At 40.1% G+C, this 13,949-nt stretch overlaps 1 protein-coding gene across 1 annotated transcript in view; it reads left to right on the top strand.

Annotated features, from left to right (window-relative positions):
* Window positions 1-271: 271 nt before the first annotated feature.
* ngef (neuronal guanine nucleotide exchange factor) overlaps window positions 272-13,949 on the top strand; it is a gene marked incomplete at both ends in the record, with an annotated part of 29,316 nt that continues 15,638 nt past the window's right edge. Inside the window, 4 exons of the mRNA XM_079272513.1 lie at window positions 272-470; window positions 6,849-6,924; window positions 7,991-8,296; window positions 8,783-8,847. Coding sequence (XP_079128639.1) covers window positions 272-470; window positions 6,849-6,924; window positions 7,991-8,296; window positions 8,783-8,847 — 646 coding nt within the window. The remainder of the gene's footprint in view (window positions 471-6,848; window positions 6,925-7,990; window positions 8,297-8,782; window positions 8,848-13,949) is intronic.

Genomic DNA, 13,949 nt, shown 5'->3' with positions numbered 1-13,949 from the left:
ATAATTACAGCTTAGGCAGAAATAAGTGACGCACTCTGCTGGTTCCAAAGGCTGCCTGTGTAGCTAACAACACTGCTGTCCCACTGACAGCAGGGAGAGACGGCCCAGGAACCAATTCTCTGTTCTTGGACTTGGTCTTCGGATTTATTTTTCACCAGAACTTTTGATTTCGAGTCATGGATTTGCTTCTGGATTCTGGCTAATTATGACATATTTTCCAACATAATCTTCCAAACACACTTTTTTTTTCAAGCAAAGGGAATCATTTACCATGTCTGTGACTGCCCTATTCAGGGGCAAGTGGGGGCACAAGTCACCAGAACCCCCAGAGAAGCATCCAGCAGCTGTGGTTAAACCCAGCCAGGGGGAGGACGATGAGGAAGATTTGAACAGAGAGCCTATCCGCAGGAACTCCCGCTTCTATCGGTCCATGAGGAAGAAGAGGCCGAGCTCATCTGACCAGCCTGAAAGTAAGAACATACCGGGCCTCCACTGTGCCTGCATTTTAACATCGTTTTTGTACTAAACTTCAAAGTTAATCATCATTTAAGTTGACTTTTCTGGTCCTTAAGCAACATGTATTCAGCCTAATTCAAACCTGTTGGCACTTATTCAACTGAATGCATAATTTAACAATAACATGCGTCATTGGAGAGCATCACACTGCAGCAGAATTGTTTTGCAAGTGGAATCACTGTGTATTGTGTATTGTTGCTCTGCATTCTTGACCCATTGGCAGTTGGCATTGATGCAGTTGTTTTTTAAGAAGTGGAACAAAAGCTTGGTACTTCCATCCTATTTACGAGTCCAACCTGAGAAACTAGTTTTGTTTAAGCAGCACTATGATCTGAGTTATTTTTCCACAGGTCAACCTCTGACCTTGTGATTTCGAGCAGAAAACAACTTGAAGTTGGTATGTTGAAATGAAATAACCAACATATCCCTGATATGACAAAGTTCTGGTGATATGAGAGTCTGAAATGATTTGCAAAGTTCTTCTGGTGGAAGTTCTGTTAGTCATCGTGCTTTGTTCTCAACACTCTGTCAGAGGCACAATCCCAGAAACTGAATGACAGTGATAAAGAATGTATTGTTGTTGTGTTTTATGCGCTGCATTAGTCATTGTTCTCTATAGGAATATAACATATTATTACAGTAGAGCCACACCAAACATAACAATTAAGCATTTGAGCTTAGACTTTGCCCGGCATCTCGGACAGGCCTCAAAGGGAGGGATTAAAGTGATTACTTCATACATAACTAGACAGCTTCAGCCTTATAAATACATTCAATTATAAAACACTGAGGCCTGTTGAAAAATGTCACACAATCCAGTCACCTGATCATCCTGTGACCTGAAATAATAAGGAAAATGCATTTTCAGAAGCAGTTTATGAAATTATGATTATGATTAAATTTTTTGATCCTATCAACAGTTGTCAGCTAACCCATAGTGATCAATTTCACAGGCACTGATAACTTTGATATTTGTATTTCATCAGGGATATGATCAGATAGTATTTCTTTTGATGGCATGTCTGAGGCGTGCAAGGCGTACACTATAAAACGCAGATCGGCAGAGATCTTTTCCAGACGTGGTTTGTGTGCGAGTAATTGCAGAATTGCGGCAGTGTATGGTTGATTGCGTGCAGCGTAATGTCTCAGGGAGACATCAATTATTGTTTCAATGTATGTTTTAAATCTCCTTTACTTTTTACTACTGAATTTTATTTCTTACACTGTTTCTTTAATTGTTTTTAAATCTCCTTTTCTTTTGCCTTATGTTTTGATGCTTTTAATGGTTTCATGTGAAGCACTTTGAATTACCTTGTTGTTGAAATGTGCTATACAAATAAACTTGCCTTGCCTTGATAAATGCACACCAGATTATAGCACAATGTGGCCACCACAAAGGAATATCTAGCTGTACTTTCTCACTGTATTCATACGCAGTGAAGAATAAATACAGCAGTTTCTGTAATTATAAAACCTACAATTTCAAAGAGAGTGCAGGTGGTATAATGTTGGGACAGTTCTAAGTAGAGATAGAAAAGCTATCATGAAGCTTCTAACATAATACACTTACATCAGGAAACAGGTCTGACAGAAGCAGCTTTCGCTCAACTTAGCCCAAACACGGGCAGGCCAAATATTTCTTATCTATTTGATCTTATTATATATGTGTTATGTATTATGTGTATCTACCATGCAGGAAACAAGACATTAGGCCAACATTTGTTTTGGAGCCACATACGAGAGACTTTGTGCCATTCAGAGGTTTCCTGTATTTACAATTTTCTCATAAGTAATTTTATTTTTTGAGTGGAGGAGTCACATAGAGATGGTCTGCTTTTCTTTGCAGCGGAAGAAACACTGGCCTTGAAGAAAGATAATGCCTCAATATACTTTACAGAAGTCCGTTTTAACCCTCTGAACCCCAAGCAGTGTTGGGGCGGGTTTTGCTCCTGTCAGATCTTTCTCTCTGTGGCCTTGATTTTCATTGCAATACAAGTCCTGTCTATGGAAACAGAACAATCATGATTCGTAGTAGAGAGAACTAAAACAAGTATTTTGTGCAGAATAACCCAGCTACAATGACGTAAATCATAAAAATATAAAAAACACAAGTTAAATATCTTTGATAATTTAAACAATCTATTGTCAATGGAATCTATACAACATTGTTCCAAGTGCCCACAAGCGTTACCAGTGTTGTAAAAAACAATGGAGGCTCTTTGTGCTATACATATGAACTCTTTACATTTTTACAACCTGTTCTTACAGTCTCTGCTGTCTTCACCTCTCTGCTTTGTGTTCTGAGATTTAAAATGTAGCATAAAATGTTTTTGATGAAATAGCACTATTTTAAGCTTAGTTTTGGTGTATAGTAACGAAGTAGAAATACTTTGTTACTGTACTTAAGTCGTTTTTTAGGATATCTGTACTTTACTTTACTATTTATATTTCTGTTGACTTTTACTTTTACTTTACTACATTTTTCAAAGAAAACTGATACTTTTAGTCCAATATATTTCCCCTGAAACCTTCGTTACTCGCTACAAAATCAAATCTATCTTTAGAAACAAAATGAATCATGAGAGCAGCGTCGGGGACTGTGGTGGAACACAGACTGCATGCAAGCAGGTTTGGTGAATCAGTGGTCCTAGCAGCAAGTTAAATCATTGGTTAATCACGTTAATGCACAATTGCAAACAAGTGCTCTCAAAGCCGCGGTGTTTTGATTCCCAGTGATGCCAGGATGCTACATGCTATAGCTAGCGAGCGACTACCTGAGTAGAATTCCACTCTACGACGACTGATTTCATGATGGAAGCAGAAATGGAAGCACCTGCTACTCCCGCAACAAACGACGGTGGTGACGAAGACCAACACCCGTGGATCGCTAGCGAGTTAGTGAGCTGAGGAAGTGTTGACAGTTGTGAGATTTTGTTGATTTGAGTTATCTTAGCTATAATCATTGCAGCACTAGTTGGCTAACGTAGCTAACTTAACGTTAGCTAGCCACCACACCATATGATTGACAGGAGCCGCGAGAGCGCAGCATTAGGGAAATCCTTCGCAGCTGTGCGCAAGCTGTCTGTGACGCTGAACACACCTCTACCTGCCTCAGCGGCCTGTGAAAGGCTATTTAGCATCGCAGGACTAGTCTTCAGCCCAAGAAGAGCGAGACTGAATTCTCGCAATTTTGAAAACCAACTTCTTTTGAAGATGAACAGGACATGTTTCAGTTTCAAGTAATGACTGGGTTGCTGCTTTAGTATTGATCATGTTTTGATATTTGAGTCATGTTGTGGATGATCAGATGGAGTTATGATGGTAGCAGTCGCCCAATTGCAGATTCAGCTTGAGCAAAGCCTTTGTCTGTTGTGTTCAAATCAGGCCCATAGGAGTTTACAAGGCAGGTGTCCTTTCTCACAACAATGACCTGATCATCAAGTGGATATGTTTTGCTGAACATAATATTATGCATTGGCCTCTACATCCTCTAGTCTAATGAGCATACTTATAAACACAACTCCTTCATAGTGTCATATTGCTTTTCAGAGAATTATGATGATAAGTTCATAGTAGATGCAAAAGTATACTTATGTACAATATATTATGTTGAACATTGTTGCTCCTGAATGGATCACAGCCAACCCAATTATGTTCAACACAGCTCCATGTCCTTGGTCATGGTGCCACAGCACTTAAAAGAATAAACTTCATAATTCTGACCCTTTGTTTTTTTATTAACAGCATTTACTTGTATTTTTACTTTCAATACTTAAGTACATTTAATATCAGAAAATTACTTTTGATACTTAAGTACAATAAATATCAGATACTTTAAGACTTTTACTCAAGTAGTGTTCTAATAGGTGACTTTTACTTTTAGTGGAGTAGTTTTCCAGTAAGGTATCTTTACTTTTACTCAAGTATGGCTTTTGAGTACTTTATACACCACTGGCAAGAGGTGACAAAATCATCTAGACTCAAGGTTGTTCTGGAGGGTTGAAACACAGTGCATGGTGTCTTCATTAGATGAAAAATTAGCAAACTCCCTTCAATGACTGAGAGATATCGTTGAAAGCGCCGGAACAAGCCAGAATAGACATTATGGACAATGATGGAGAATATCCTATTGTATATTTTAAATATACATCTGTTGATCAATTTCTTCATTGTAGTTTAAGCGCACTATGTGTTTGTGAATGTGTGTAAGAGATGAGTGTGTGTAAGGACACACAATTTCATACAATACAGTGCACCAACTGAAGGATGAGGAGCAGGGATTGGCCTCGTCATTTCAGCAAACACGTATACAGTAAAAAGATGTTTGTCTCTTAACTTTGTCCAACTTCATTATTTTTGTATTTCTCATATTTAATTCTAAAATGCTTTTGTAGCTATGCATTGCTGAGTGTTAGTCTTAAATGTCATCATGATTAATATGATAGGGGATGCTTGATTTGCGCAGCAGTTTATCTTTGGGGCTTATTTGCAGTCTTTGAAGCCTGTCCAGAGGTTTTCCAAATGAATCTGAAGATACTGTATTTATCTGTCACATGTGGGAATTTACAAGTCAAAGTGAAACACTCCCAGTGGATATTCAATGTATATTCATAGACACCCACACACAGTGGGAACGATACAGTAGCATGCGGTGCTAACTGGAGATTCTGTTATTGTCAGGACAGGATGACGGGAGATTAGGCATTAGGCTGTAGGCCAAAGATCATTCTTAAAGTCTCAAATCATTTTATTTTACTGTCAAATATAAATATAGTGTTTATTGTATCCGTATTTAATGAGGCAATGTCATTAAAATCTATTTTTTAATTGTAACCTGAGAACACGAAACATTCCCAAGAACACGATCGGCAAAACAGAAACAACACAACTACACAAAAAATGTAAAACAGTTAAAAGAATCATAAAAAGCATTTTAGATAATAATAACAAATTTCCCCATGTGGATGAATAAAGTATACATCTATCTATCTATCTATCTATCTATCTATCTATCTATCTATCTATCTATCTATCTATCTATCTAAAGCTTTAACATCTCCATGGAGAATGCAAGACTCTAGTTTGAGGGTAGTTTGCAGTTCATTCAATTTAAAAAGGTGCATAGTCCCATAAACCAGTTTGGCCAACATTAGTGCATACATGAAGGATATCCAAGTAGTTACTGGATGATGAACTGCAGATACTAGACTTAAATGAGAGAAGAAATGTCCAGCAGTAGAGCTCTTTAAATTATGAACATGAGATGGCTGTAAGGAGGCCCATCCACTCGGTGAGAATGACATTTGGTAATGCCATGTGATACACAGGGTTTAACAACCAAAGTGTTGATGGGCGGCGTGACAGTTCACAACATATCCATAGTTAGGACAGAAATTAAGGTTGACTGCACAAAAAGACAGACAACCTTTAATTGATACATGACACATTGATTGTTTGATTTTTGTGTCAAATGTTGAAAATAAATACTGAATAACAGTCTGCTGTCAAGCCAAATTCCTAAGTATTTATATGACTCGGCAAGAGCCTTGTGAGTGCCATTTAAACTTTGAATGGCCGGAAAGTCAGTGTCCCTGGCATCGAAGGCAGACCGAAGATGAGTCAGAGTCTGGGTTGGCGCAAACGTATCCTCATACAACGGTTCGTATGATATCTTACCAAAAATGACTCTTCACCTTTTGTGCGTTTTCCTTCAAAAGTCCAGCAACACGTGTCAATTTCTGCTCGTTCCATGAAATACAGTCTTCTCTAAGTAAACCTCCGTCTGCACAGGAAACTCCGTCAGGTTTAGGTAACAAAACCACTTAGTGAGGTTTAGGAAAAGATTGTTGCAAGTTAGTATGTGACAAATACCGGTACTTTCATGTTATAAGGTTTCTGTGAACATATAGAATCGATTAATCTATTAAACAGTAAAGCTCTCTTTAATGAGTCTTAATAATGTGGCATGGATTGTTGGTCCCTGTGTGAGTCTATGTAGCAGGTGTGCTAAATTAAAAAACAACCACAAAAACAAAAAACATTTTACATTTAAAGATATGAATAAACAATGTTTTAGTCTGATTGCTGGTAAGTGATAAGACACTGGTCTCTGCTTGACATTGCTTTTAATAAAAACATCATGGCTCATTATGAATTGTTCCTTTCTTAACCAAGGTGTTGCTTCTTACTGTAGTACACTCAGCACTCGAAGAAGGCTGTGTGTGTCAGAGAGAGTGATTGAAATGTTGGGATGATAACATTCCACACTATTCTGCCTGATTATACTGCACTGTCTCCTTCTGATTACTTCTCTCTCTCCGTCTGTCTCTCAGGTTCTACCAGTCCTGGAGTCTCCACCTCTTATGCTCCTTTACCCAACAAATCACCTTTGTTGCCTGTGGCTAGACGGTGAGTCCTCATGCCTACTACTGCCCAACCCTGGCACGGAACACGCCCAGAAAACAAACAAGCACATACAGTGCTTGTTTAAACACTGCACACACGCACACCACGGTTACACTTCATACTTGACACACACTCTCAAGGCGTGTCATGTCTGTGATAAACACACAAGCCTCTCCAGTCCCTCTGAAGGTTAATTCATTAATACTGAAACAGCTGCCAAGTTACAGCCAGAAGAGGAAGCAGTAGCTGTCCAAGCCCCAGTACTGTGATAAAACTGTTAACTTGAAAGAGAAAACTGCAAAAAGCATTCATCTTCAAAGTCATTTGGTCAGTTGTGTGCCATAAATATCTGAAAAATAAAGCCAAACCAGAGATATAAACATGTTGCCCGTTGGCTTGTTAAAGAAAGCTGAGGCTTCACAATGAATGGCAAACAACCCTCAATAAAATCGATGTTAGTCTTTCATCCATCTGCCAACAAGAGAAAGAGTCCAAGGAGGCGGCCTGCACAGTGCTGTATCTGAACACATGTGAACACCCTAACTGACTTATAGCTTGGGGATTTCAGTATGGATGACAAACCTGTAGAGAAAACAATTTGGACACTTGATACATAGAGAAGGTTGTAATCCACTTAAAATGGACATGGTACAAGATGGTCTTTGCCACAAAATTTGACATCAGACATTGTCCATCCGCTTTGCCTGTGTTTGAGCACCAAGCATCATTGATGTAAACAGAGTCCACCTCCTCTCATCCAACCAGAGACCTGCTCTCTGTCCTGTGGTCTGCCTGTCAAGTGCAGCTTGATCTGGGATGAATGATGGAGCCAGGTATCTGTGAATTAGGACATTGAATGTCAAAAGAAGTATGTTGCTGAAGAAAAGCTTAGAATGCACTCACTTAGACAACTAGATATACACTGTTAAACTCACATGACAAATGTACAGAGACAGATGCAGTTTAAATAATTTTAATTTCTAGGTGAAGATGACTGTATAGATGTGATTCTAAAGTGTTTTGCTATCAAATGAAGGCCTCAGCCTTCACCACAGCTTCATCATTCCAGAGCTGTGTTGCCAAGCAATGGTGCGGCCAGTAACAGACATGCTCTGTACAACAGAGATGCTGAGGATAGAAGAAGAGGAGGAGTGGGAGGAGGGAGGAGTGTGGACATATCTGCTGCCTCCGACAGCCAGCATCGAGATTGTACAGCCGACATGATCCCTTACCGGACTCACAGCATTCATAGCAGAGACATAAAAAATCTGTCCGAGCAAACAACTGCAGCTTGCACTGTACAGGAGGTCGGAGGGACAACCATGAGCACTCAACGGCCCAGTTCTCAGGGAGCAGATCGGAACGTCAACCTCAGGTCAGATCTGATTACAGTGGAAACAGAGAGGTGTAAAGAATAGCAATGCAAGAGGATTATTTGTTGAAGCTTAACCTGTGGGTTTCTGCCAATAGTAAATATAAAACATAAAACAGGCAAATATAAATAATTATTGTTTGTAGTGCTTTTGCTTGTGAGCAGCAAAATTACAAATGTACTGTGAGTTATGAGAACATAGGTGATGGAGAGATTGGAATAATTGAGTTGTGACTCATTTTGTGCCAAGAGAGTGAATATGAAAAGGCGCAGATGGATGTTTTATATTTTCAACAAATAATGTGCAGAGCAATCCCGCTGCTCAGGTTTACTTTGTTAGGTTTGATGGAGAAAATAATTGTATGTCTGTGTGCTGGAATGAACCAAACAGCTGCATCATTTGTTGATACAAATTGAATCATAAAGTGAATATATTCAGCCATCTGTCTGCCTGTCCAAACTCATATTTCCTATTTTCTTTAATTTCAGGTTGCCGAGCAATGGAGATAGCTCCCAGACAATCTGCCACAGTCTCAACATCGTCAAAAATATTGGTGAGGAAAGACATGACGTGAGGGCCGCGTATGTATTCCACCCACTGTTACCAATGCCACAGCTATAAAAAGAATCTTATTTGTGAATATATATTATATGACTAAGACTTACCATTGGCAAGACACACACATTCACATATGCAACATACATGCAAACACTTATTCTGATAAATAATGTACTAACCCTACAACAGGCACGATACGGCTTCAGCATTGCCACTAAGCTGTATATCTGTTACTGCATATCTGACTCCTTCATCAAGAGTGTCTCTATAAGCCGATTGTCGGCTGTGTTGACTGACTACTCACCCAAGTGTTGTTTAGTGTGTACACAGGATAATGGTTATTTGCAGGGTTTAGTCCAAATTTACTCAAGACCAGTTTACCTGCAGGACTATGGTGAACAATTCACAAAGGGCAGAAACAGTTTTATATCTTCGGTAAACAAATAAATGTGCCGTCTTCTTTTCGCCAACCTGTGCATTTCTTGGCTATATACACACATTCCACTCTCTCTTATGTAAGTGTCAGTCCAGTTCTACGCCCACCAAAGCAATCTGCAGTGTATGACTGAGAGAGATTATGCAACAGGCTCCTGTTGTTCAAAGTCACCTTCCCTCTTGATATACACATAGCCAATGTTCCCTGAAAAGAGCAGCTGTTCTTGTCGGCAAACTCTTTTAGTTTTAGTCCCAGTCCACACATACACAGGCGTTTTTGTACATTGCAACATTATCGACCTTTCTGTTTTTTCTCTCTTAGTTTCCCGTTGCTATTGCTACCTGATCGGTTCAAACAGCTGCTACCTTTTTCAAATCTGGGCACACACTTCTACTTTTATGAGGAGGTTGTATGACCTGACACCACCACATCCACTACAGATATCACATTAAGAGACCATCTTCGGCGCAAAGTTCCCTACTGAGTTAACTCACTGTGTATTGCTGCAGTACATTAGCTTGATGTTTGTGGGTGCGTTTAACTGATGTGTCCACCACGGAGAAGGATCCTAATGGACCATGGATTGCCATTGTTTTTTGTGCTGAGCGACACAAATGGAAAACGGACAATCGTGTCAATGTAAAAAATACCTAGATTTCAATTTCATGACTATTTCACGAAGATGTGAGACTGGGTTGATTTATCAGTACGATGATGCAGGTCAATGTTAATAACTTATAGCATTAACACATTTACCACAGACGATCAATGAACCAGCTTTGTTGTTCTGGAAGCTGATTTATAAATATTAATTAAAAAGTTGCTTCCCAACCAAATATGCAATGTGTAATATTGATTTTTAAACTAAAATTTAAAATAATCTCTTGGCTGAGCTTAGAATAATAATCACATGTCAATTTAAACTAGACTGTGTGTAATATTGTAACTATAAATGAGTCGACTTCTGTTATATTATATTGTTATAAGCACAAAATAAAAGACAAAGAACAACACATTCTGATCAGTCACCATGACTGTTATCACAGGAACATGACTAGCTGATCCCAGAGCAGTGTAGGGGAACATTACTAGCTAATGCTGCTATGTAAATAGCAGTGGATGTTTGTCAGACTGCTGTAGTGGAGAGTCTCTCATGGTCTTCTATCTGTCTGTCCTTCACACTCTACAGAATATTATAAAACTGCTCAGATATTTAACAAAATGTAGGGGCGAGGTGATTACAAGCAGCAGATGTCAATTTACAGAATGGCACACATTCTAACTTCTGATATAAGCAGGAAGTTGAAAGACAAAATGATGGAGTAGGAGCACGTCCAGAAGGTCAATACTTTAGATGGGCTAGTGGAACAGAAGCAAGTGTGGCAGGACTTACCTCTTTAAAACCATTCCTAATAATGTCTGAAAACTTCACTTAGGCATAAAAGTGGCAAAGAACCACATGCTGGCAGCAGAAAAAAGATTCATTGTTTTAATGGTACTGAGTTGCTGCTGTTTGTCATGGTCAGGAGAGGAGGCAGCAGACACAGTGCAATGATTTCATTTGAAAAACATAGCTTACAAGCTTGAGTCCAACAGAACAGGCAGGAAACAGCAGGCCAGGACACGGGCAAACTGGTAAAGAACTCCAAACACAAATGAAGACAAACCGACAACCAACAGACAAAAGACAGAACTCTAAATACATAGAAACTAATCAGAGAATAAGGCACAGGTGGGCAAACATGAGGGCAGCCTGAAAGCTGATTGGTAAAGTAACACAAGGGAACAGAGAAAGGCTGACGAGAATAAGGCCCAGTCCCAATGTCAACTCTAATGCTGCGTTCACACCGGTCGCGTTGATTTTTTGACGCACTGCAAAATCGTGTCCAACGCACTGCACAATCGCGTCCAACGCGCCGCCGGTCGTGTTCACACCAAGCGCCGCAAAATCGCGTCGCGCCGGAGAGGGGGCGTGGTTTATCGACTGGAAGCCTTTCACCTGGCCGTCATTTCTTTCCGCTTTCAACCGTGAAAGGAATAAGGACAATTGCTGCTTTGTACGTGTTGTGGAAGTCCCTCAAACATCGGAATGCCAAACGCCGTCATGTCTGGTTCATAATATTGTTCAGAGGAGCTCCGTGGATTGTAGCGAGCTGTATTCACTGTCTAGCAAGCCACCGGTCGCTGTTTACTACAGCTGTAGGAACACAAAATAAACTGATTCGGCTGTGATTCAACGGCAATAAACCGACAAAAAGGGACTCCGAAATAACTACATAATGATGCCGATTTGTACTTGTCTTCTCCGACAAAAAGGGACTCCGAAATAACTACGTAATGATACCGATTTGTAGGTTACTGGTCTTCTCAATGGAGTTCTGATGGATCGGTGCTAGGCTATGCTAACATCGTAGCAGCTCCACCAGCATTCAATAACGTCACGTAGACGTAAATACGGCAGCGTCTATTCATTGTTTGTATCGTATGGTTTACACACACACATGCATACACATAGTTTGGTCCGGTCTCTGTTGATATGAGGTATCGTAGAGCTCTGGGTGAACACAGACGGCTACAGGATTTATTTCCTGATTCAACAACGGCAGGAAGTCAGTGATGACAGGGGGAGCAACTCAACGCTGATAGGCTATCGCGCCACAGCGTCACGCGATTATGTCACTGAAGTTGAAAAATTTCAACTCGCGCGTTGGCGATTTTGCGGCGTCCAACGCGTCCACCGCACTGAAATAACGCGTCCAACGCGCCATCGCAAAATCGCGGCGCGCCAGTCTCATCGCGTCTGTGCATAGACTTTGTATGTAATCTCGACGCGCGTCAAAAAATCAACGCGACCGGTGTGAACGCAGCATAAGGCCTTAAACCCTGAACCTTCAGGGACCATAATGGTTGATGCGAGAGGCTGCAAAAGCTTGAAATATGATAAATACGAATGGGACAGCACTTTGCTGCGAAAGATCACACTACCGGGACAACGTCATAACATGTTGTGTACAATTGTGGATATTTATGTTATATTTTTGACTCCCTGAGTTGAACGTCTTGTTCTTTAGGAGATGAAAAGCTAATTGTCAAATGAACCTATGTACTTCAATAGGCAAAATTAAGCCCTGTGCTTAACATCACAAAGCTATGAATTGTGGATAATTCCCTCAGGCAAAGTCTGCAGAAATGCGGAGTTACAGAAAGTGTTCATAAAGGGCATAAGATGTTTGCGAGACTGCTCTCAAACCCCAGTGGGACAGAACTAAACCCTCGCGGACTGTGTCAAACGTGTGTCAAAGTCTGAGTCTGTGAGTGTGGAGTTTGTAAATGGGCCTTTAACAACATAGATAATTCACAGGAACAAAGAGGTAAAACCACAAAGACAGCAAGTAATTTAACACAGGACACAAGAGGCAGGGAACTTCAAAATAAAACAGGAAACAGGCTAAACAAAAACCCAGGACACTGATATTGGTTGCTATGTGGGGATAACCCCACCCTGACAATATCGAGTGCCCCGAGTGTGGGAAAACTAAAATACACATGCCGAAAGCCTTTGACAATGAAAATGGAAGGCACAAATTTGCCATAATTTACTCTTGCCCCACTGCAATCTTATTGGCTATTTGTCCAGTTGTCATCATCTACTCAGTTGGCAGAAATTAGTCAAAGAAAATAGTCACTGCAGTCACCATGAACAATGTCAATTATCTTCTATAAGACAAATCCGAAAAATGAAGATTGGTGCAGGCCAGCCATGAGCTATTTCTATAAACCAAATCGCTGGTAAGAAATAATGGCAGACTTAGCGTGGAATGGTTCACCAGGAATAATTTGCGAACTAAAAATTTTTGCTTCGTGTATGTTATTTGGAGCTGACCATACATGGTCAAAAACAGGCTTTTAGGATCTAACGCATCTTTCTGAGGCTACATCCACACAAATAAAACTAATAAATAACGAATAAATCTCCGTCCACACAGGCCTTTCAGCATCGCTTTCAAAATGATCTCCGTCCAGACTAACACGCCTGAAAACAAATATCACGTGACTTCACGTACACTGGGCTTGCGGGTGCCGGTGTAAACAGGAAGTAGATTGGTTGCTTAGTTAAAAAAAATACGACAGAGTAATAAAGTAGTCTTTAATCATGAACGGTCATGTTTGATACTTAAGATGTTCTCTAAAATCTTCCTCTATAAACTCAAACAGACACATTTCGTGGAAAGTTTTAGAGGTTTTATTTTTCAGACTTAGTTACAATGCTGCAGGTCTTTATCTCTCTCTCTCTGTCACACATCAAATTTACTTTAAAATGAACACTTACACATAATGGTTTACTAGATTATTGGTCCATAAATGTCGTCAACACACATCTCTCACTCATTTCCTCGGTTTCGTTGTTGTCTGTTCTCACTCGTAGCTCTGCTGGTGGCTGAAGTCTCTGTCCTACTGGAGAGCAATCCATGTTTTGTTCCTTTATAGTTTATGTGTGGAATTCACAATAGTTGTGCAAAACAAAATAAGCATTAATAAGAAAAGGAGAGTCCTCCGTTTTGTGTCCGTCCTCCTCAAAGCTGCTAACTAATCTCTGTAGGTCTGATAATACCACTGGACATGCCGCTCACTAATCGCTCCAATAAAAGCTGCTTCCTCCA

Source organism: Melanostigma gelatinosum (genome assembly GCF_949748355.1).
Source record: "Melanostigma gelatinosum genome assembly, chromosome: 7".
Classification (NCBI taxonomy): Eukaryota; Metazoa; Chordata; class Actinopteri; order Perciformes; family Zoarcidae; genus Melanostigma; species Melanostigma gelatinosum.
This window is presented reverse-complemented; position numbering and strand designations above follow the sequence as displayed.